We start from the raw sequence: 26,635 nt of genomic DNA on the forward strand, positions 1-26,635 counted from the left end.
CGCCAAGAATGACGCAATAAAATGAAGCATTTTCAGATAATAATAAGAAGAAGAAGAAGAAAAATGAAAAATTAAAATGCATTATCCCAAATATGAAACTGACTGTCTGAAAATAAGGAAAGTTGAACATTCTGAGTCAAGGCAAATAAATGTTTGAATACATATATTTAGAACTTTATAAACAAAGTGCCCAACCATAGCTAGGAGTGTCACAGAAAATAAGACTTACTTACCCCAGGACACTCATCTACATATAGCAGATAGCCAAACCAGTACTGAAACGAGAATCAGCAGAGGTAATGGTATATATAAGAGTATATCGTCGATCTGAAAAGGGAGGTAAGAGATGAATCTCTACGACCGATAACAGAGAACCTATGAAATAGACCCCTTAGAAGGAGATCACTGCATTCAAATAGGCAATACTCTCCTCACATCCCTCTGACATTCACTGCACGCTGAGAGGAAAACCGGGCTCCAACTTGCTGCGGAGAATCTAGCACAAACTTACTTCACCACCTCCATCGGAGGCAAAGTTTGTAAAACTGAATTGTGGGTGTGGTGAGGGGTGCATTTATAGGCATTTTGAGGTTTGGGAAACTTTGCCCCTCCTGGTAGGAATGTATATCCCATACGTCACTAGCTCATGGACTCTTGCTAATTACATGAAAGAAAGTAGCATTTAATCATGTTGGCCATTTCTATTCCCTGAATAAATATGAAGTAAAAGGTGTTTAAAAGTAAGCTATCATTCCAGATCAGTTGTGTGCTTGCTACTTATGCTCAAAAAGCATTATCAGGAAGTAGCTCTCAGCCAAAGAACATTAGTAGGAAGAACGGATACAGCTGTATTTATTTCATTTGAATTGATACTGCTTTACAAATATTTTTCATGCAAAACAACAAAAATTAAATCAAAATAATTATATTTACATGCTACATTTTTAAATAACTGACAGAAAGTCTGACCGTGTCCCTACTACACACAGTAGAATAGCATACTCAATAAATGCATGAACAGAATTTATGTTTACCTGATAAATTACTTTCTCCAACGGTGTGTCCGGTCCACGGCGTTATCCTTACTTGTGGGATATTCTCTTCCCCAACAGGAAATGGCAAAGAGCCCAGCAAAGCTGGTCACATGATCCCTCCTAGGCTCCGCCTTCCCCAGTCATTCGACCGACGTAAAGGAGGAATATTTGCATAGGAGAAATCATATGATACCGTGGTGACTGTAGTTAAAGAAAATAAATTATCAGACCTGATTAAAAAACCAGGGCGGGCCGTGGACCGGACACACCGTTGGAGAAAGTAATTTATCAGGTAAACATAAATTCTGTTTTCTCCAACATAGGTGTGTCCGGTCCACGGCGTCATCCTTACTTGTGGGAACCAATACCAAAGCTTTAGGACACGGATGAAGGGAGGGAGCAAATCAGGTCACCTAGATGGAAGGCACCACGGCTTGCAAAACCTTTCTCCCAAAAATAGCCTCAGAAGAAGCAAAAGTATCAAATTTGTAAAATTTAGTAAAAGTGTGCAGTGAAGACCAAGTCGCTGCCTTACATATCTGATCAACAGAAGCCTCGTTCTTGAAGGCCCATGTGGAAGCCACAGCCCTAGTGGAATGAGCTGTGATTCTTTCAGGAGGCTGCCGTCCGGCAGTCTCGTAAGCCAATCTGATGATGCTTTTAAGCCAAAAAGAGAGAGAGGTAGAAGTTGCTTTTTGACCTCTCCTTTTACCAGAATAAACAACAAACAAGGAAGATGTTTGTCTAAAATCCTTTGTAGCATCTAAATAGAATTTTAGAGCACGAACTACATCCAAATTGTGCAACAAACGTTCCTTCTTTGAAACTGGATTCGGACACAAAGAAGGCACGACTATCTCCTGGTTAATGTTTTTGTTAGAAACAACTTTCGGAAGAAACCCAGGTTTAGTACGCAAAACCACCTTATCTGCATGGAACACCAGATAAGGAGGAGAACACTGCAGAGCAGATAATTCTGAAACTCTTCTAGCAGAAGAAATTGCAACCAAAAACAAAACTTTCCAAGATAATAACTTAATATCAACGGAATGTAAGGGTTCAAACGGAACCCCCTGAAGAACTGAAAGAACTAAATTGAGACTCCAAGGAGGAGTCAAAGGTTTGTAAACAGGCTTGATTCTAACCAGAGCCTGAACAAAGGCTTGAACATCTGGCACAGCTGCCAGCTTTTTGTGAAGTAACACAGACAAGGCAGAAATCTGTCCCTTCAAAGAACTTGCAGATAATCCTTTCTCCAAACCTTCTTGAAGAAAGGATAGAATCTTAGGAATTTTTATCTTGTCCCAAGGGAATCCTTTAGATTCACACCAACAGATATATTTTTTCCATATTTTGTGGTAGATTTTTCTAGTTACAGGCTTTCTGGCCTGAACAAGAGTATCAATGACAGAATCTGAGAACCCTCGCTTTGATAAGATCAAGCGTTCAATCTCCAAGCAGTCAGTTGGAGTGAGACCAGATTCGGATGTTCGAACGGACCTTGAACAAGAAGGTCCCGTCTCAAAGGTAGCTTCCATGGTGGAGCCGATGACATATTCACCAGGTCTGCATACCAAGTCCTGCGTGGCCACGCAGGAGCTATCAAGATCACTGATGCCCTCTCCTGATTGATCCTGGCTACCAGCCTGGGGATAAGAGGAAACGGCGGGAATACATAAGCTAGTTTGAAGGTCCAAGGTGCTACTAGTGCATCTACTAGAGTCGCCTTGGGATCCCTGGATCTGGACCCGTAGCAAGGAACCTTGAAGTTCTGACGAGAGGCCATCAGATCCATGTCTGGAATGCCCCACAACTGAGTAATTTGGGCAAAGATTTCCGGATGGAGTTCCCGCTCCCCCGGATGAAATGTCTGACGACTCAGAAAATCCGCTTCCCAATTTTCCACTCCTGGGATGTGGATTGCAGACAAGTGGCAGGAGTGAGTCTCCGCCCATTGAATGATTTTGGTCACTTCTTCCATCGCCAGGGAACTCCTTGTTCCCCCCTGATGGTTGATGTACGCAACAGTCGTCATGTTGTCTGGTTGAAACCGTATGAATTTGGCCTTTGCTAGCTGAGGCCAAGCCTTGAGAGCATTGAATATCGCTCTCAGTTCCAGAATATTTATCGGGAGAAGAGATTCTTCCCGAGACCAAAGACCCTGAGCTTTCAGGGGTCCCCAGACCGCGCCCCAGCCCACCAGACTGGGGTCGGTCGTGACAATGACCCACTCTGGTCTGCGGAAGCTCATCCCCTGTGACAGGTTGTCCAGGGACAGCCACCAACGGAGTGAATCTCTGGTCCTCTGATCTACTTGTATCGTCGGAGACAAATCTGTATAATCCCCATTCCACTGACTGAGCATGCACAGTTGTAATGGTCTTAGATGAATTCGCGCAAAAGGAACTATGTCCATTGCCGCTACCATCAAACCTATTACTTCCATGCACTGCGCTATGGAAGGAAGAGGAACAGAATGAAGTATTTGACAAGAGTTTAGAAGTTTTGATTTTCTGGCCTCTGTCAGAAAAATCCTCATTTCTAAGGAGTCTATTATTGTTCCCAAGAAGGGAACCCTTGTTGACGGAGATAGAGAACTTTTTTCTACGTTCACTTTCCACCCGTGAGATCTGAGAAAGGCCAGGACAATGTCCGTGTGAGCCTTTGCTTGTGGAAGGGACGACGCTTGAATCAGAATGTCGTCCAAGTAAGGTACTACTGCAATGCCCCTTGGTCTTAGCACCGCTAGAAGGGACCCTAGTACCTTTGTGAAAATTCTTGGAGCAGTGGCTAATCCGAACGGAAGTGCCACAAACTGGTAATGCTTGTCCAGAAATGCGAACCTTAGGAACCGATGATGTTCCTTGTGGATAGGAATATGTAGATACGCATCCTTTAAATCCACCGTGGTCATGAATTGACCTTCCTGGATGGAAGGAAGAATTGTTCGAATGGTTTCCATTTTGAACGATGGAACCTTGAGAAACTTGTTTAGGATCTTGAGATCTAAGATTGGTCTGAATGTTCCCTCTTTTTTGGGAACTACGAACAGATTGGAGTAGAACCCCATCCCTTGTTCTCCTAATGGAACAGGATGAATCACTCCCATTTTTAACAGGTCTTCTACACAATGTAAGAATGCCTGTTTTTTTATGTGGTCTGAAGACAATTGAGACCTGTGGAACCTCCCCCTTGGGGGAAGCCCCTTGAATTCCAGAAGATAACCTTGGGAGACTATTTCTAGCGCCCAAGGATCCAGAACATCTCTTGCCCAAGCCTGAGCGAAGAGAGAGAGTCTGCCCCCCACCAGATCCGGTCCCGGATCGGGGGCCAACATCTCATGCTGTCTTGGTAGCAGTGGCAGGTTTCTTGGCCTGCTTACCTTTGTTCCAGCCTTGCATTGGCCTCCAGGCTGGCTTGGCTTGAGAAGTATTACCCTCTTGCTTAGAGGACGTAGCACTTGGGGCTGGTCCGTTTCTGCGAAAGGGACGAAAATTAGGTTTATTTTTGGCCTTGAAAGACCTATCCTGAGGAAGGGCGTGGCCCTTGCCCCCAGTGATATCAGAAATAATCTCTTTCAAGTCAGGGCCAAGCAGCGTTTTCCCCTTGAAAGGAATGTTAAGCAATTTGTTCTTGGAAGACGCATCCGCTGACCAAGATTTTAGCCAAAGCGCTCTGCGCGCCACAATAGCAAACCCAGAATTTTTCTCCGCTAATCTAGCCAATTGCAAAGTGGCGTCTAGGGTGAAAGAGTTAGCCAATTTGAGAGCATGAATTCTGTCCAAAATCTCCTCATAAGAAGAATCTTTATTGAGCGCCTTTTCTAGTTCATCGAACCAGAAACACGCTGCTGTAGTGACAGGAACAATGCATGAAATTTGTTGTAGAAGGTAACCTTGCTGAACAAACATCTTTTTAAGCAAACCCTCTAATTTTTTTTCCAATAGATCTTTGAAAGCACAACTATCTTCTATGGGTATAGTGGTGCGTTTGTTTAGAGTAGAAACCGCCCCCTCGACCTTGGGGACTGTCTGCCATAAGTCCTTTCTGGGGTCGACCATAGGAAACAATTTCTTAAATATAGGGGGAGGGACGAAAGGTATGCCGGGCCTTTCCCATTCTTTGTTTACAATGTCCGCCACCCGCTTGGGTATAGGAAAAGCTTTGGGGGGCCCCGGGACCTCTAGGAACTTGTCCATTTTACATAATTTCTCTGGAATGACCAAATTCTCACAATCATCCAGAGTAGATAACACCTCCTTAAGCAGGGCGCGGAGATGTTCCAATTTAAATTTGAATGTAATCACATCAGGTTCAGCTTGTTGAGAAATTTTCCCTGAATCTGAAATTTCTCCCTCAGACAAAACCTCCCTGGCCCCCTCAGACTGGTGTAGGGGCACTTCAGAACCAATATCATCAGCGTCCTCATGCTCTTCAGTATTTTCTAAAACAGAGCAGTCGCGCTTTCGCTGATAAGTGGGCATTTTGGCTAAAATGTTTTTGATAGAATTATCCATTACAGCCGTTAATTGTTGCATAGTAAGGAGTATTGGCGCACTAGATGTACTAGGGGCCTCCTGTGTGGGCAAGACTGGCGTAGACGAAGGAGGGGATGATGCAGTACCATGCTTACTCCCCTCACTTGAGGAATCATCTTGGGCATCATTTTCTCTAAATTTTGTGTCACATAAATCACATCTATTTAAATGAGAAGGAACCTTGGCTTCCCCACATACAGAACACAGTCTATCTGGTAGTTCAGACATGTTAAACAGGCATAAACTTGATAACAAAGTACAAAAAACGTTTTAAAATAAAACCGTTACTGTCACTTTAAATTTTAAACTGAACACACTTTATTACTGCAAATGTGAAAAGGTATGAAGGAATTGTCTTAAAGCCTTAAAAGTATTGCACACCAAATTTGAAAGCTTTAACTCTTAAAATAACGGAACCGGAGCCGTTTTTATATTTAACCCCTTTACAGTCCCTGGTATCTGCTTTGCTGAGACCCAACCAAGCCCAAAGGGGAATACGATACCAAATGACGCCTTCAGAAAGTCTTTTCTATGTATCAGAGCTCCTCACACATGCATCTGCATGTCATGCTTCCCAAAAACAAGTGCGCAATAGAGGCGCGAAAATGAGGCTCTGCCTATGATTAGGGAAAGCCCCTAGAGAATAAGGTGTCCAATACAGTGCCTGCCGGTTATTTTACATAATTCCCAAGAATAAAATAATTCCTCAAAGCTATGAAGTATTAAAATGTGTTTATATATCAATCGTTTTAGCCCAGAAAACGTCTACAGTCTTAAAAGCCCTTGTGAAGCCCTTTTTTTCTTATGTAATAAAAATGGCTTACCGGATCCCATAGGGAAAATGACAGCTTCCAGCATTACATCGTCTTGTTAGAAATGTGTCATACCTCAAGCAGCAAAAGTCTGCTCACTGTTTCCCCCAACTGAAGTTAATTCCTCTCAACAGTCCTGTGTGGAAACAGCCATCGATTTTAGTAACGGTTGCTAAAATCATTTTCCTCTTACAAACAGAAATCTTCATCACCTTTCTGTTTCAGAGTAAATAGTACATACCAGCACTATTTTAAAATAACAAACTCTTGATTGAATAATAAAAACTACAGTTAAACACCAAAAAACTCTAAGCCATCTCCGTGGAGATGTTGCCTGTACAACGGCAAAGAGAATGACTGGGGAAGGCGGAGCCTAGGAGGGATCATGTGACCAGCTTTGCTGGGCTCTTTGCCATTTCCTGTTGGGGAAGAGAATATCCCACAAGTAAGGATGACGCCGTGGACCGGACACACCTATGGAGAAAGTAGGTTTTTTTTCTGACAAATTTCGGTTCAGTTTTATTTTCCTTCATCATGTGACAGCCATCAGCCAATCACAAAATACATATACGTTTATTCTGTGAATCTTGCACATGCTCAGTAGAAGCTGGTGCCTCGGAAAGTGTGCATATAAAAAGATTGTGCACATTTAGGTAATGGATGTGAATTGGAAAGTTGTTTAAAATTGTGTGCTATATCTTCTTTAAGTTTAATTTGATTTTAGTGGTCCTTTAAACTGAATATTGAACAGCAAAATTGTTCTGCTGAGATGAGCAAGACAAAGAAAGATTAGAAGGTCCAATCAGTCATGTTCTTAAATAGTATGGTCAAAGTAACATGTAATAGCAAACTTATCATAGCCAGAGTATTTGAAACCCTCACCTTCCTTCCTTGCCATAGCAGTATTTGGCATCTGATGTAATGAGTGAGGTCTCTCCAATTTCCATGAGCTGAACACACAGGTCCAGAGCCTGCAAAAACAGAAAGCATAGAAAAAAATCTCAGTTAGGAAAAACAGGCAGCAGGAGAAAATATTCAAACTGGATAGATCAGTTTTTTTATTTGAACTCTGTACTGGTGAGTATATGGTCTCAGACTACTAGAGTGAGTAGAAATATCTTAAAGAAATCTGTGGGAGTTGCAAATCCTACATATATCTCACCCATCCTGCTTGAGGCAGTTCACACGCAGCCAAGCAAGAAACTGTGAGAGGGAAGTGTTTCAACCTCAGACAAAAACAAAGTTGTGTTCCAAGTAAGGTGGACCTTCATATGGTTGATATTTATCAAACTCTTGTAGAACCTCATCAGTACAAAAGTTGAAGACACACTTGGAAAACAAAACCCTATCTACACCTGAGAAGTCATGGTTTGAAAAATCTTTCTAATGAATACTGTTTGCACAAAAGCAATCACATTGGAAGAATTCAATGAAAGTATAAATATGACACATGGCATTCTAATACAACTGTTCTACTGAAACTTCATGGAGACTTGCCCAGGTAGCTACAAGTACTAAAAGCTCATACTTTATAATATACTGGCTATACCCTATTAACAGAATGGATGACAAAAGAAAACAGTACTTGCTCATTTCCTTAGTTGCTTAAGAATACACAAGAAATCTGACAGCATCTGTGAAGAGTGAGCCTTTTTTTGACTCCACGATTCAGACCGAATGAAGGAACATCAATCTCAGAATGTTCCAAGAAAAAAAAAAAAATCTTCAGCATAAAGTTAAGGAGTTCTGAAAACACCCTTATCCTGAAAATACGGTAAAACATAGATAAGTGTGGCCAGCTTATACAAATAGCTATGGACAATGCCATCAGCAGAATAATCTTAAAAGTTAAAAGACGTAAAAGACAGACTTTAAGGAATATGATGAAGAACCTAAAGAAATAAAATTAGATGGCGATTATTGAAGACAGGTCACTTTTTGTCCCAAAGGTCAACACAGTTTCACAAAATCAGGATTAAATACAAAATTGCAGCTTGAAAAGAATGGATATTGAAGAATGTTGGACGCTTAGGGAACTAATGCATAACCACATATCCCACACCATTTTGAATAAAGCCTTAAATCTGCCAAATAAATATGAAATTCTAATGGATTTTCCTGCTTACACAACATTCATCACAGGCAACCCAAAATTTGAATCACTGCTGGGAGCAAAACAACATCCTAATTTATCACTATTGGGATACCACTTGCATTGATGAATCTTCTGATTACTCAGTAAATCTGCCTCGAAGTTCAAAAGACCTGGGATATATGAATTTCAGAAATCTCCATGAAAAGGATTTCTTCCTATCTCAGGATACCTGCAACGGTAGAAGTCCCCAGTTCTTTAGTTCTTGGAGTACCGATGCATGGTTAAGCAACAACTAGGGGAGACCCTCCCTTGATTGGAAAAATAAATAAGGGCAGTGGTGGACCGTGGTATTCATCTTGGATATATATATATATATATATATATATATATATATATTGATTGTATTCATTGGCATAAATTGTAGTAACTAATAAATTAATCCTTGTTATATAATACTATATATATATATATATATTTATAAATAAATATATATAAATAAATATATATATATATACACAAATATATATATATATATATATATATATATACACACAAATATATATATATATATATATATATATATATATATATACATATATATATATATATATATATATATATACACAGTATATATATATATATATATATATATATATATATACACACACACACACACATATACATACACACACATACATATATCATACAGTATCTCACAAAAGTGAGTACACCCCTCACATTTTTGTACATATTTTATTATATCTTTTCATGTGACAACACTGAAGAAATGACATTTTGCTACAATGTAAAGTAGTGAGTGTGCAGCCTAGCCTGTATAACAGTGTAAATGTGCTGTCCCCTCAAAATAACTCAACACAAAGCCATTAATGTCTAAACCGTTGGCAACAAAAGTGAGTACACCCCTAAGTGGAAATGTCTAAATTAGGACCAATTAGCCATTTTCTCTCCCTGGTGTCATGTGACTCGTTAGTGTTACAAGGTCTCAGGTGTGAATGGGGAGCAGGTGTGTTAAATTTGGTGTTATCGCTCTCACACTCTCTCATACTGGTCACTGGAAGTTCAACATGGCACCTCATGGCAAAGAACTCTCTGAGGATCTGAAAAAAAGATTTGTTGTTCTACATAGATGGCTTAGGCTATAAGAAGATTGCCAAGACCCTGAAACTGAGTTGCACCACGGTGGGCAAAACCATACAGCTGTTTCATAGGACAGGTTCCACTCAGAACAGGCCTCGCCATGGTCGACCAAAGAGTGCACGTGCTCAATGTCATATCTAGAGGTTGTCTTCTGGAAATAGACGTATGAGTGCTGCCAGCATTTCTGCAGGGGTTAAAGGGGTGGGGGGTCAGCCTGTCAGTGTTCAGACCATACGCTGCACACTGCATCAAATTGGTCTGCATGGCTGTCTTCCCAGAAGGAAGCCTCTTCTAAAGATGATGCACGAGAAAGCCTGCAAACAGTTTGCTGAAGACAAGCAGACTAAGGACATGGATTACTGGAACCATGTCCTGTGGTCCGATGAGACCAAGATGAACTTATTTGGTTCAGATGGTGTCAAGTGTTTGTGGCGGCAACCAGGTGAGGAGTACAAAGACAAGTGTGTCTTGCCTACAGTCAAGCATGGTGGTGGGAGTGTCATGGTCTGGGCCTGCATGAGTACTGCCGGCACTGGGGAGCTATAGTTCATTGAGGGAACCATGAATGCCAACATGTACTGTGACATACTGAAGCAGAGCATGATCCCCTCCCTTCGGAAACTGGGCCACAGGGCAGTATTCCAACATGATAACGACCCCAAACACACCTCCACGACGACCACTGCCTTGCTAATGAAGCTGAGGGTAAAGGTGATGGACTGGCCAAGCATGTCTCCAGACCTAAACCCTATTGAGCATCTGTGGGGCATCCTCAAACAGAAGGTGGGGGAGCGCAAGGTCTCCAACATCCACCAGCTCCATGATGTCGTCATGGAGGAGTGGAAGAGGACTCTAGTGGAAACCTGTGAAGCTCTGGTGAACTCCATGCCCAAGAGGGTTAAGGCAGTGCCAGAAAATAATGGTGGCCACACAAAATATTGACACTTTGGGCCCAATTTGGACATTTCCACTTAGGGGTGTACTCACTATTGTTGCCAACAGTTTAGACATTAATGGCTGTGTGTTGAGTTATTTTGAGGGGACAGCAAAATTAAACTGTTATACCGGCTGTACACTCACTACTTTACATTGTAGCAAAGTGTAATTTCTTCAGTGTTGTCACATGAAAATATATAATAAAATATTTATATATATACACACACACATACATACATATATATATATATATATATATATATATATATACATACACACACACACATATACACACATACAGTACATACATACATACATACATACACATAAACAAAGGGATATAATATAAAACATTCTGTTCGTGATAATAAAAAAGCACTAACCAGTCGGTTATACTTAATAGAAATCAACTTAATTTGTGCAGGTTCCATTACTTCCTGTCACAACCCCACAAGGTGGACTCTACAGGAAGGCAAATTAGCATATTTTACTTTGAAGTGTTGCTAGGAGACACTTATCTGCTAGCTGCAATAAGTGTATTGCCCATGTTCAGTATAGAACTTTTGCTGCAAAAATCATGCTGCAAGTTCTGTAACAGTAGCTCTCTTATCTAGCCGTGGGAAGTAGCCATTTTGATAATTTCTAAGTGCTAATTTAGCAAGAAAACAAGTATGTTGTTTGCTGTTTTTTAACATAATCTGTTTCTTTTTAGGTTTACTTTGATTTAACATTTCTTTCTACTAAAGGAGCACTGTTTTTTATTTATTTATTTATATATATATATATATATATTTATATATATATATATATATATATATATATATATATATATATATATATATATATATATATATATATATATATATATATATATATATATATATATATATATATATAAGACTATTTTGAGGACACAGGGGATAGAATGTGTGTAAGTCTCTAATTTATCCACTAGAGGATGCTAATGTTCTTCACAAATATTTTTCTAAGCTTGGAACACAGTGGTAATGCTTGGTATTCATACAACAGAAATAAATTATAGCTGTCACCTATGATTATTTAAATCAGTTTAAAATGTAAATGACAATGATGGGAGAGATGCCAGACAGGTTAATATATTGCATACAAAAGCAAGGCTCTCAAATACTTCTGCATATGTTTTGTATGTCATGTTTGCTTTCTATATTACTCATTGTGTCTCCATTATTTAGCACTGCTTTACACACTGGTGCTTTATAGAGACTTATACTAACAGCATGTAACTTTATAACTATACAAATGTAAAAACAATTTTAAAGATAACATTCCATCATTTTTTTTTATTTAGAGGGAAAGTCTAATCAAAATAAAACTTTCATGATTCAGATTAGTGATGCACCGAAATGGAAATTCTGGACTGAAACCGAATTCGAAAATCCAGGAGGCACTTGGTCAAAAACCGAAAATGTCATTTTTTTCCAAATTTTAAAATATATAATTTTTTTTTTTTTTTTTTTGCATAATTAGACTATTTTATGAATGAATCAGAATTGAAAACCTGCAAGCCAATAAAATAAAATAACCACACTTTTATTGAAAGTAACACTAAAATTGGACAAAAATATCTTAAAACAATAATATGCTACACAATAATTTTACCAAGAAAACAAAACAGGCAAAAAACGATAGTGTCCTTTTCGGCCAAAATGTTTCTGCGACCAAATTTCGTTGCATCCCTACTTAAAACAATATTAAATATCAATATACTGTATTATTCTGTATTTAGTTCTGTGTAACAGAATCAGATTTAACAGAATTTTTTTTACCAATTATCCAAATAAAGTATAGTCCTAGAAAACTATTATTATATGAGAAACAGTAAGTCAAGATATGAACTCAAACAGCAGCTCTAGGGTAGCATCAAATTTGAAATATGTTACACAATAATTTTACTGAAAATAACAGGCAAAAAAAAACGAAAAACGAAATAGCAAAAAATGCCATTTTCGGCCAAAACGTTTCTGCGGCCGAAATTTTGGTGCATCCCTAATTCAGATAGAGCATGCCATTTTAAGCAACTTTCTAATTTACTCCTATTATCAGTTTTTCTTCTTTTCTTGGTATCGTTATTTAAAAAGCAAAAATGTACCGCTTAGGAGCCGGCCCATTTTAGGTTCAGCACCCTGGATAGCACTTGCTTATTGATGGCTACATTTAGACACCAATAAGCAAGCATAACCCAGCTTCTGAACCAAAAATGGGCCGGCTCCTATGCTTTCCATTTCTGTTTTTTAAATAAAGATATCAAGAGAACGAAGAAAAATTGATAATAGGAGTAAATTAGAAAGTTGCTTAAAATTGCCTGCTCTATCTGAATCATGAAAGAAAAAATTGGGTTTAGTGTCCCTTTAATTATAGTAAATGCATTTAAAAATACTTAAATCATTGATAAAAATATTAATTTGGTATTTGCAGAACCATTACTAAATGTTACCAGATCCAGTTTATAATTCAAACAAATGCACCAAGATCTATAACTATGAATATTTTATTCACATCACATGTGTGATCCTGAGATGCGTTTCCAATGTTCATCCATAAAAGTATCCGATTTTTAAAAACAGTCATTCTAAATTGGAGCAGAGCTTCACAATGTTACTTTTCCAAAAACAGAAACAAAAAATAATAATATGAAAATAGGTGAAAAAGGAAGAGGTAAATAAAAACAGTTTTTTTTCTGTCTTCTTCAAGTGGATGCCTAACCATGACCTCCTAAGATCATAATTCCACTTCACATGCTGAAATACGTAAAGAGGATAAAAGATCGAAATGCAAATGCTCTTGTGAGTTAGAGCATTTCATTACTGCAGTGTTGCTTCCATTTAAAGGGACATGAAATAAAAAATTTTTTTTAATGATTCAGATAGAGCGTGCAATTTTAAACAACTTTGTAATTTACTTCCATTATCAAATTATTATTCGTTCTTTTGGTATCTTTTCAGGGACTTAAAGTGAAGGTAAACTTTGATGAATGAAAGCCCGGTTTTTAAAAATACTATTAAAAACAGGGGCACTTTCATTCATCAAAGTTTAGAAAGTAGCTGTTTTGTTTATAAACTTACCTCTCTTCTTTGCACAGCCGGAGCAGCTTCCCCCACCCGGAGATTCTCTATTCACACGTCAGCAATGACTAATCCGGCTTCATCCAATCACGGCTTTTCCCCCCAGGGGAATCATTGCCTGAGACCATGCTGTGATTGGAGGAAGCTGGATTAGTCATTGCCGACGTGTGAAGAGAGAATCTCTGTGCGGGGGAAGCTGCTCCGGCTGTGAAAAGAAGAGAGGTAAGTTTTTAATCAAAACGGCTGCTTTCTAAACTTTGATAAATAAAAGAGCCCCTACTTTTTATTAGTATTTTTAAAAACCAGGCTTTCATTCATCAAAGTTTACCTTCACTTTAAGCTCAGGAGCGTGCATGTTTCTGGAGAACTATATGGCAGCAGTTTTGCAAGAATATTATCCATTTGCACTAGATGGCAGCATTTTTTCCTGCCTTGTGGTGCTCCAGATATCTACCTAGTTATCTCTTTAACTAAGAATACCATGGAAACAAAGCAAATTTGATAATAGAAGTTAACTGGGGGGGTGGGGGGGGGAATAATGTAAAATTGTATGCTCTGTCTGAAAAAAATGAACATTTTTGGATTTAATATCTCTTTAAATATGGGGTCAATTCCAAACTTTACAATCTTGGCTTCCAACAATAACAAGGTTTTTGTTTCAAGTGATCACAATCCAAAATATATTAAAGCCCACAGGTGCAAACGACTAGAAAATTCCCTGAAAGTGTGTTTTCAATAGTGAAATAATTGTTACCGGATCCTAAAACTGATATATATATATAATTATATAATGGCCATTTCAGACGCCTGTAAATTACATTACAGTTGTTTAGAATAAACCCCTTTGTACACTAAATAAGGGAGATCATCATTTACATGTATGAGGTGAACCGATTGTAATTCAAATCCATCTTGTTAACTGGTAAACAATATGAAGAACATTTGTATATAGGCATGATGGGCATACTTGGCAAGTTTGCATGATGATTATATTGACTTAATATTTTAAAAGTATTACATTTTATTCATATCCAGTTATTGATTGAGAAAGCACCTCTTCTGGTTTGGCAAAATACACATCTAAAATCGAGAAGATGACTTCGGATTTCTATTAGAACGAAGTGGAGGCAACATCTCATCTTTTAAAATGGGATTGTAACAGTTTTCACACTATAAACCGCTACAGTAGAGAGGTTTCCTCCATTGCAACAATTTACCCACAAAAATGTAGCCAAATCTGGAAAACAGCACTGCCATGAACAGGCTTCGTCTTTCTATTGCTGTAAGTAGATTGTGACACAAGGTTCCGGATATTGTAAATCATGTTTTTTAAAAACTTGATTGCTGCACCTTCTAATTAAAAAAAAAAAAAAAAAAACAAACTGTCATCTTGGTCACCAACAAACAAGACGAAAAGCAAACTCTGAAATCCCAGTTACCAAGATGCGATTCCTTTTGAAATCCCATATATCAAGACAACTGTACTGAAACTAACAGGACAATGCAAGTGTAAATTAGAAACAAACATTTACAAAACGTTATTATAACACTCAATTGCTAGATTTTGAGGTCATGATCTCCATTTTCTCACCTGCAATCACTTTAGGTGTATAAAAAAAATATATATCTATATTGGAGTCAGTGGGGGAAGAATATATAGCTGGTGTCAGTGGGATGGTATGAGTTACGGCGGTGTCCAGGCCCAGTCCCACCTGTTCCTTGTCCTACCACTGAACTGCTGGCACATGTGCACAGCGCACACACTTATGTGTGGAGAGGCAGGCCTGTGAGAGTATGCAGCAGGGGGCATGTCAGGTCGGGGCCCACCTGCAGGGCCATTATGGCCTGGTACATGGGCCTCTGCCCGGTTGTTGAGAAACCAGGATCTAGACCATGTATACAAATCCACATTTACAATCTCGTCTCTGTCCGATAGATTGGAATCGACCCCTTAGTGAAACACATAGTTAGAGCAGCTATTCACTACTGGGACATAGTTGAACATATCAGGTTAGCCAATGGCAAGAGCTATGTGTATAACCACAAATCACCGGGTAGCTCCAAGTAGTGCATTGCCGTTGTCGAGCCAAAGAATGAAATAAATTAGTAAGTAAATTGAAAAATTTTCTTTAAAATGACTTGACACATGAAAGTTTAAAAAAGCATGAAAGTCAAAATTTAAACTACAAACTTTTATATGATTGTAATTGATCTTAAGAAAAAAAAAAAATATATGTTTACCTGATAAATTAATTTATTTTATGGTAGTGAAAGTCTACAAGCCATTACTCCTGGGATTTAACTAGGAGGAGGTAAAGATTCCCAGAACTCCAAGAGCACTTAATCCCTCCAACCTCCCTAGTATGCCAGTCTGACGTATAGACAAGCAAGGAGAAGTAGAAAGGTAGGAAAGAAAAAAAAACAGAAAATAGGGTGCAATTTAAAACTGCCACCAGAAGAAAATTACAAAAATGTAGTGAAAATAGGCGGGTCTTGTGGACTCTCAACACATGAAAGAAATTAATTTATCAGGTAAACATAAATTGTGTTTTCTTTCATAAGGTGGTGAAAATCCACAAGCCATTACTCCTGGGAACTTATATCAAAACTGTGGAGTACATGAGTAATTTGGGCAGGACAAAATAAACATTCCAGACACTATTGCCTGGAGGATTTTCCTACCAAAAGTCGCTTGAGAATAAGTAAAAACATCAAACTGATAGAATTTAGTAAAGATATGCAAGGATGACCATGTTGCTGCCTTGCAAATTTGTTAAATAGAAAACTCATTTTTGAAAGCCCAGGAAGTGGAAACTGATCTAGTAGAATGGGCTGTAATGAATTTTGAGGGAGACTTTCCCACCTCCAAGTAAATCAAGAGTTTTAGCCAAGAAGCTAAAGTAACACTGAGAATGGATTAAAAGGAAGACCAGGCTTAGACCACTCTTTGGAAATGATCTCTGTAATCACCTTTTGGAACAGGAAAAAACTCTGGAGCCTTAAAGGGACAGTCTAGTCAAAATTAAACTTTCATGATTCAGATAGGGCATGCAATTTTAAACAACTTTCCAATTTACTTCTATTATCTAATTTGCTAAATTCTTTAGATATCCTTTGTTGAAGAAATAGCAATGCACATGTGTGAGCCAATCACACGAGGCCTCTATGTGCAGCAACCAATAAGCAGCTACTGAGCATATCTAGATATGCTTTTCAGCAAGTGATATCAAGAGAATGAAGCAAATTAGATAATAGAAGTAAATTAGAAAGTTGTTTAAAATGACATGCTCTTTCTAAATCACGAAAGAAAAAATGTGGGTTTCATGTCCCTTTAACAGAAGGTTTGAAAATCAAATACAATTGATTAATGGATTTTTCCTCAGAAGGCATTAATGGAACAGGAAACCCCAAAATGTTCTTTCATGATTTGGATAGAACATATTATTTTAAACAACTTTCCAATTTACTTCTATTATCAAATTTGCTTCATTCTCTTGTTATCCTTTGCTGAAGGAACATCATTGCACTACTGGCAGCTAAATTAACATATCTAGCTAGCAAATCACAAGAAACAAATGTGTGCAGGTACCAATCAGCAGCTAGCTCCCAGAAGTGTAGGATATATGCATATTCTTTTTCAACAAGGGATACCAAGAGAACAAAACACATTTGAAAATAGATGTGAATTTAAAAATGTCTTAAAAGTACATGCTCTATCTGAATAATAAAAGTTTAATTTTAACTTTACTATGCCTTTAAAAGGGACAGTCTACTCCAGACTTGTTACTGTTTAAAAAGATAGATAGATTGATTACCCATTCCCGTTTTGCATAACCAACACAGTTATATTAATACACATTTTACCTCTGTGATTACCTTGTATCTAAACCTCTGCAGACTGTCCCCTTATTTCAGTTCTTTTGACAGACTTGCATTATAGCCAATCAGTGCTGACTCCTAGGTAACTCCACAAGTGTAAAAGCACAATGTTATCTATATGGCACACACACAAACTAACGCCCTCTAGCTATGAAAAACTGTCAAAATACTCTGAGATTACAGGCAGCCTTCAAGGGCTTAGAAATTAGCATATGAACCTACTTGGGTTTAGCTTTAAACTAAGAATACCAAGAGAACAAAGCAAATTTGATGATAAAAGTAAATTGGAAAGTTGTTAAAATGACATGCCTTATCTGATTAATGAAAGTTTAAATTTGACTAGACTGTCCCTTTAGGTCCTGCACCTCTAAAGTACATAAAACCTCCTTTACTAGAGAGCAAGCTTGAACATAAAAGCCGAGGATTCTATAACCTGATCAGCGACTCCTGATCATCTGAAACTACTTCACCTACAGCAGACAGATCTGAGTCTGAAGTATCTAGCTGATCTGACTCTTAGAGATTCAGAACGGCTAGAAAAATCAACTGTAGGTTGCTTTCAGAGACTCTTTTCCGCTTGCTTGGAGGAAGCATGGCCAACTCTGAAGCAGTTGAGCAAACAAAATCTTTAAACCCTGCAGCAAAAGCTAAAGAACTCCCTTGTACAGAGGAAGGACAGATTCCATTAGAGGCAACAGCAGCATTTGATAGAATGCATAAAGTGATCCCAAGTTCCCAACAAGAATTGCAAAGCTGAGCTGGTGGAACAATAGGGGCCATTTTGCAAAAATGCACTTAATAGAATAAATACCATAGAGAGAAGTAAGCAAATATATACTGTAGGAGACAAAGTAAGTATAATTAGGGAAACTGATAAGGATTAGCTAATAAAGACCCATTCAGTGAGTATACACACTAAAGGCCAGATTACAAGTGAGCACTAATTAAAGCACCCACTCGAGCGTTAGATGTGCTAGAAGTAAGCTTTTTGCGCTCAAATTACTAGAAGATGAAATTAAACAGTTTTTGTTTGAGTACTAACCCGATGAGCGCAAAATATCACTTGCATGCTCACGTTTTACGCCATAGAAGACAATGGAGAAAACAAAAGTGGAAAAAAATCCCACTCTCACGAAAACCCATTTGGGCTAACCAGACATGAAAATATGAATATTTATCATTCCAATGTTCTTTAGATAGCAGATTATATTCTATTTATTCATAAATATTTCCACATATAGTTGATGCTTTTTGGTATAATATTTATTTAAACCTGTATATAAATATATATTATATTATATATATATATACACACACACACACACACACACACATATATATATATACACATTATATATATATATATATATATATATATATATATATATATATATACATATATACACACACACAAATATACATATACACACACATACATGATTATATATAGGTATAGATATATACAGATAACAAAATGTATGCTTACCTGATAAATGTATTTCTTTCCGGGCATGTAGAGTCACTTCCCTTACCAATAATCCCCAGTCATTCGGCCGAAAGAAAATGGAAAAAGAAGATAACACAAGGGTACAGAGGTGCCTGATGTTTGTACAATTTTTTTTTCCGTATTACATAAAAATAAGTGTTGGTCGTGGAATCTCCATGCCCAGAAAGAGAGAAATTTATCAGGTAAGCATAAAGTTTGTTTTCTTTCCTATGGCATGGAGAGTCAACCATTTCATTCCAATTACTAGTGGGAAACAATACCCAAGCTAGAAGACACAGAATGAAAGGGAGGTAGAACAAGACAGGCAGACCTAAACAGAAGACAACACCGCTTGAAGAACTTTTCTCCCAAAGGAAGCCTCAGCAGAGGCAAAAGTATCAAATTTGTAGAATTTGGAAAAAGTATACAATGAGGACCGAGGGACGCCTTGCAGATCTGCTCCACAGATGCTTCATTTTTGAAAGCCCAGGAAGAAGAGACCGCCCTAGTGGAATGAACCGTAATTCTTCCAGGAGGCTGTTGTCCAGCTGTCTCATATGCTAATCATATAACACTTTTCAACCAGAGAGAAAGAGCAGTAGAAGTGGCCTTCTGACCCTTACGCTTACCAGCGATAAACGAACAGGGCAGTAGACTGTCTAAAATCTTTGGTTGCTGGTAGAAAAAAAATTTGAGCACGCACAACATCCAGGTTGTGGAACATACGTTCCTTCTGAGGAGGAGGGTTCGGACAGAAGGAAGGAACAACAATTTCCTGATTGATGTTGCGATCCGATACCACTTTAGGAAGAAAACCCAATTTGGTACGAAGGACCACCTTATCCGCATGAAAAATAAGTTAAGGGGAATCACACTGCAGAGCTGAAAGCTCGGAAACTCTACGAGCAGATGAAATAGCAAGTAGAAACAAAACAATATCAATCGAATGCATAGGCTCAAACGGAGCCTGCTGCAAAACTTTAAGAACAAGGTTAAGGCTCCAGGGATGAGCAACAGGTTTAAACACAGGCCTGATTCTGACAAAGGCCTGAACAAAAGATTGGACATCTCGCAGATCTGCCAGACGTTTGAGTAAAAGAATAGACAGTGCAGAAATCTGACCCTTCAGAGTACTAGACTGACAAACCTTTCTCCAAGCCATCCTGAAGAAAAGACAAAAATCGTGGGAACCCTCACCCGCCTTCAAGAGAAAAACCTTTCGTCTCGCACCAATAAAAGGTATTTACGCCATACCTTAAGGAAAATCTTCAGAGAAACAGGTCCACAAGCATGAAGAACCACGCCTAGCCAAGACTACACGTTCAATCTCCAAGCAATCAGCTTCAGAGAAAGATTGAGGTGGAGAAAGGGACCCTGAATAAAAAGGTCCTTTCCCAAAGGAAACCTCCAAGGAGGAAGAGACGACATCTTTACCAGAATTGCAAACCAGATCCTGCGAGGCCTGGTAGGAGCTATTAGAATCACTGACGCCCTCTCCTGCTTGATTCAAGTAAAGACTCGAGAAAGAAGACGAACCGGAGGGAACAGGAACACAAGACCGATGTTCCAAGGAACCGCCAGAGCGTCAATAAGACTTGCTTGTGGATCTCTAGATGTTTATCCGTACCTTGGAAGCTTGGCACCTAGACGAGACACCAACAGATCCAACTCCACAACCCTCCACCTGAGGGTATCATAGAGAATAGTTCCGGATGGAGAACCCACTGCCCGGGATGAAAAATCTGCCTGTTCAGAAAAAAACGCTGCCCAGTAATCCACCCCTGTGATGTAGATGGCAGAGTGGAGACAATCGCGAGACTTCGCCCACTGGAGAAAACAGGTCACCTCCTTCATAACTAATGAACTCCGTGATCCTCCCTGGTGGAAATGTATGCCACCAAGGAGAAAAAACTATTGGAAACTGATAAACCGGACCAAGGCTAGATGAGGCCAGGCTGTTAAGAGTGTTGAAAATTGCTCTAAACTCTAGGGTATATATGGGAAGAGAGGACTCCTCCGGAGTAAAAAAAACTCTGAGCCATAAAGGAGCCCCAAACTGCTCTCCAGCCTGACAGGCTGGCGTTCGTGGCCACAATCACCCAGGAAGGTCTCAGGAAGCATGTAACCTGAGACAGATGGTCCTGCAAAATCCACTACGAAAGAGAGTCTCTCGATAGGGAATCCAGATCTATCCTCTGTGAAAGATCGAAGAAGACTTTGTTTCAATGACGGAGCATGCAAAGCTGTAAGGGTCTCACATGGAACTCAGCAAAAGGATTGATATCCATGGACGCAACTATGAGACCAATCAATCCCATACAGTGAGTCACTGATAGACAGACAGAGGTCTGAAAGGAACAATTATAGACCATTCTTATGGCTTCTTGCCTTTTCTTAAGAAGCACACCTTGGTGTCTGGTACTAGAGAACTCTTTTCCAGAGTCACTTTCCAACATCTCAGTATGAGATTTAGTAAGATAAAAAAAGATGGCACTCAAGCTAATATGTCCAGGAAAGGCGCCACCGCTATTCCCTGAGATCTGACCTCCAAAAGCACCCCTAGAAACTTTGTAAAGATTCAAGGTGCTGTAGCAAGGCCAAAGGGAAGGGAAATAAACTGGAAATGTCTATCCAGAAAAAGGTAAAATTCCATGAGAATGGGAACATGAAGATACTTGTCTTTTATGTCCAATGAGGTTATGAACTGACCCTCCTGAAACAAGGGTAAAATAGATTCCATTTTGAAGGATGAAACCCTGAGAAATTTGTACCACGAACAGATTTGAATAAAATCCTTGACCCTGTTTCTCTACGGGAAACTGGAACAATCCCTTCCAGGGAAGACAGGCCCTTTACGCAGATTAAGAAGACCACTCTCTTTGTCTGGACTGCAGGGAAACCTAGACAGGATAAACCTGCCCCTTGGGAAGCAAGACTTGAATCCTATTCTGTAACCTTGGGATACTATTTTCCCGGTCCCAGGATCTGGGACATCACGGATCCAAGACTGATGAAAAAAAGAAAAAAAATATAGCGCCCCCCCCTTGATCCAAGACTGAATCGGGGACGGCCCCGTCATAGTGACTTAGAATCAGCAGGTTTTCTTGGCCTGTTTCTCCTTATTCAAGGATGACTGGATCTCCATGAGATTCCGGATTGTACTTGTGTGGAAGAGGAAAAGGAAGACTTTTGTCCCAAAAAGTTACGAAAAAAGCTAAACTCTTAGGTCAATACTTCTTAACCCGAGGAAGGAAATATCCATTACCCTCAGTAATCTTGAAAAAAATTTAGCCAGACCAGGACCAAATAAAGTCTTGCCCTTCTAAAAGAAAAATAGAAGTTTAACCACTTGAATGCTGGCATCACAAATAAAAGTATTAGAACCTTGATCCTATCTTGGATCTCTTCTAAAGTTGTCTCTTCTGAAACTATAGCAGACAAGGCATCGATCCAATAAGATGCTGCACCTGCAACCGCAGCAATACTTGCGATTGGTTCACATTTTAACCCCTGGGAATGTACTCTCTTAAGTAAGCCTCTTCTGGGATCCCAGAAAAGAATAACTATCCTGAACAGGGATAGCAGATCTAAAGTAGAATAGCTCTCTTAACTTAGGAAACAGAGGCTGTAGAGGGCACGAAATACAGACACCTATGTAATAAACTAACAATGAACCGACATACAAATTTTGATAAATCCATAAACTCCTCAGAAAAGGAGAAAAGGGAGCTGCATCTACTGATTTTGTAGGGAACTGCCACCAGAGGGCAACAAATACTAAGGAAAACACGCTCTCAAAACAAAGAGAGCGTGAAAGAAAAGTGCCAATTAAAAATGGGGTATTGTAAAAATTATTACAAACTACCATGTATTAAATAAACAGTATTTGTAGAGACAACTCATCAAGATTGAATCCCTGCAAAAGAACATAGCGGTACTATAGAAACCGCCCACAATGGCGGATCTGAGAAGTCAGTAAAAACATATAAATAAATATATAACCACCTAAAAACGATTTCTCTGTATAATAAGAGAAAATAAAAGGTATTTACATGTCCGGACTTAGCATATTACAGTGCTGTGCTATGCTAGAGATTGAATCATTTGATTTACATAGGAGGATTATAAAAAGGACAAAGAGAAATATATACATTAAACTGTCACCAGATAGCAGCAGATACCTTAAAAAAACGCACAAATATCTAGAGAATACGTCTAGAAAAAGGAAGTGCAGAAAGGCAGGTTAAATGATATGAACACTAAGGAGACACTATACCACAGTGCCAAACCTAAGCACAGGTATCATAAAAAACATAGAATACCCGAGCCCAAGAATATCTTATTCTCTGCCAGGCGTTAGACAGAACATGAGATAACTGCACATATCCTTACACACGAGGATTAGAGTAACACAAACAGCTCTAAAACCGACAATCTAGCTGGTGAAAGCAGAGCTGAACACATCGCCGCAAAAAGAACAAAGCAGCAAGGTATCTGCCCACAATGGCGGAGAATTTACGTTCTCTGCAATTTCTGGACTTTTCAAGTAAAAACATTCACTTTGTGACAAAAGACAAGTCCAACCTTAATACCGCTGCCAGATTCCGCCATCAGATCTGGAAGCTGTGTCACAAAGGAAATGCAATAAGTAAAAAACAGCCTAGCACCATTCTAGAAAATTTCAGTTATGGTCGTAATAATATCATGAAAACAGGCGTGAAAAACATACTGCGACCTCACCAGTCTTATCCCTCACAAAATAACTGACAGAGGGATATGTCAGAAATATAAGCCCAAAAACACTTTGAGCACTATAAGGGACCGTAAAAACGACCTGAGTAGGGAAGATAAGTGAGAAATAAAGTAATACCTTAATACCTAATCCACACATACCATAAAAACAGGGTTAGCAATAGAAATACCTTGCTATGGAAGCGGCAAGATTTCCCTTTGTAGCTGCTCAGCTGCAATATAACTGAAGAACAGGTATATCAATTAATAAATGAGAACCCCTTCAAGAGGTAACAGGTCCCACCAGGTCCCTGATTTTCCAGTCCTGTCTTCTTGAAATCTTCCTGTAAATTATATATGAAAAGGACTTACCCTCCAGGGTCTTCGGCTGTGGAGCAGTCACAGCAGCTTCAGGTTTGAAAGCCTCCTCCGATCGCTGACAGGGATGGAAGACACAAGAAAAAACAGAGTAACCAATCCTGGTTTTCTATAAAGGGGTAGCACTGATGTTAGAAGTTAAGCAAAGACCACCTCGCCGTCTTCTAACTGCTAAAAGCCACCATTACTCTTACTAAAGAGATTGACATGGACACAGCATAGCCCCAATAAATATCTTCAGTCACCATCTTCCCAAATCCTCCCTTGAAAGAGGCAAAGAGAATGACTGGGGATTATGGGTAAGGGAAGTGACACTTAACAGCTCTGATGGGGTGCTTTTTGCCTCCTCCTGCTGGCCAGGAGTTGACTATAGAAACAGATAAAAATCCTACTTACAAGAAAACAGGATATTTAAAACCCACAGCGCTGCAACAAGTACAGCTAGAATTGGATGATTGGATATAATATATGACCTCTGTCAGAAAGTGATAAAAATTACACTGAAATTGCAGTCAATTAAAACATTTGGCCCAAAAGAAAAAATGAATAAATATACTAAAGAATAAAAAGATGATAATTTATTACAAATGGTAGAAACAAAAACACATCTATAAAATACGCTGATCAGCCATTGATACCTAAAAACAATGTGTAATATCTAACAGCTTAAAACAAGACTTTCAAAATTCATTCACAAAAAGATTCATTCGCATAAAACAATAGATCAGGTTGAAGGAGTCCGGTGTTAGAGTATTAGGATATCCACATCAACAGCCAATTTCTTTAGATGCCAGAGGAAGACAGTATTGGTTCTCTGCGATGGTGGCGAATTCCTTCTGCGAGCTGTAGCGGAACCGGGTATGCCTCTTTGGTTCAAAGTGCCGGTATCGAGTGAACCATAATAATTTCGATTACGCTGATTTAAAGCATTCTGGCTGATAATTTAGTTACGCTGATACATTGTAACTGCACATATCAAATACAAATCCATACACGCATAAAAACATTTCAGTTATTTAGTTGCGCTGATCAAAAATATATATGTTATAACATTATAGCCAATATAAGTAGCAATTGTAATAAAATATATATAAAATAAACAAAATACATTTAAAATATATTAGAGAAAGCACTATTGTTAGTTACACCACTTTAGCCTATCCATAACATATTCAACCTTAGATCTTGTTAGCAAAAACAGAATTTATGTTTACCTGATAAATTACTTTCTCCAACGGTGTGTCCGGTCCACGGCGTCATCCTTACTTGTGGGATATTCTCTTCCCCAACAGGAAATGGCAAAGAGCCCAGCAAAGCTGGTCACATGATCCCTCCTAGGCTCCGCCTTCCCCAGTCATTCGACCGACGTAAAGGAGGAATATTTGCATAGGAGAAATCATATGATACCGTGGTGACTGTAGTTAGAGAAATTAAATCATCAGACCTGATTAAAAAACCAGGGCGGGCCGTGGACCGGACACACCGTTGGAGAAAGTAATTTATCAGGTAAACATAAATTCTGTTTTCTCCAACATCGGTGTGTCCGGTCCACGGCGTCATCCTTACTTGTGGGAACCAATACCAAAGCTTTAGGACACGGATGATGGGAGGGAGCAAATCAGGTCACCTAGATGGAAGGCACCACGGTTTGCAAAACCTTTCTCCCAAAAATAGCCTCAGAAGAAGCAAAAGTATCACATTTGTAAAATTTGGTAAAAGTGTGCAGTGAAGACCAAGTCGCTGCCTTACATATCTGATCAACAGAAGCCTCGTTCTTGAAGGCCCATGTGGAAGCCACAGCCCTAGTGGAATGAGCTGTGATTCTTTCAGGAGGCTGCCGTCCGGCAGTCTCATAAGCCAATCTGATGATGCTTTTAAGCCAAAAAGAGAGAGAGGTAGAAGTTGCTTTTTGACCTCTCCTTTTACCAGAATAAACAACAAACAAGGAAGATGTTTGTCTGAAATCCTTTGTAGCCTCTAAATAGAATTTTAGAGCACGAACTACATCCAAATTGTGCAACAAACGTTCCTTCTTTGAAACTGGATTCGGACACAAAGAAGGCACAACTATCTCCTGGTTAATATTTTTGTTAGAAACAACTTTCGGAAGAAAATCAGGTTTAGTACGCAAAACCACCTTATCTGCATGGAACACCAGATAAGGAGGAGAACACTGCAGAGCAGATAACTCTGAAACTCTTCTAGCAGAAGAAATTGCAACCAAAAACAAAACTTTCCAAGATAATAACTTAATATCTACGGAATGTAAGGGTTCAAACGGAACCCCTTGAAGAACTGAAAGAACTAAATTGAGACTCCAAGGAGGAGTCAAAGGTTTGTAAACAGGCTTGATTCTAACCAGAGCCTGAACAAAAGCCTGAACATCTGGCACAGCCGCCAGCTTCTTGTGAAGTAAAAGAGATAAAGCAGAAATCTGTCCCTTCAAAGAACTTGCAGATAATCCTTTCTCCAAACCCTCTTGTAGAA

General features: G+C 39.0%; 1 protein-coding gene across 2 annotated transcripts in view; it reads right to left on the minus strand.

Annotated features, from left to right (window-relative positions):
* The window catches only part of FKBP8 (FKBP prolyl isomerase 8), a 232,221-nt gene that overhangs the window by 107,199 nt on the left and 98,387 nt on the right, over positions 1-26,635 (minus strand). For both annotated transcript variants that reach the window (XM_053702962.1, XM_053702961.1), the window contains one exon: positions 7,267-7,355. In XM_053702962.1, coding sequence (XP_053558937.1) covers positions 7,267-7,355 — 89 coding nt within the window. The remainder of the gene's footprint in view (positions 1-7,266; positions 7,356-26,635) is intronic.

Source organism: Bombina bombina, chromosome 2, assembly GCF_027579735.1.
Source record: "Bombina bombina isolate aBomBom1 chromosome 2, aBomBom1.pri, whole genome shotgun sequence".
NCBI classification, from domain to species: Eukaryota; Metazoa; Chordata; class Amphibia; order Anura; family Bombinatoridae; genus Bombina; species Bombina bombina.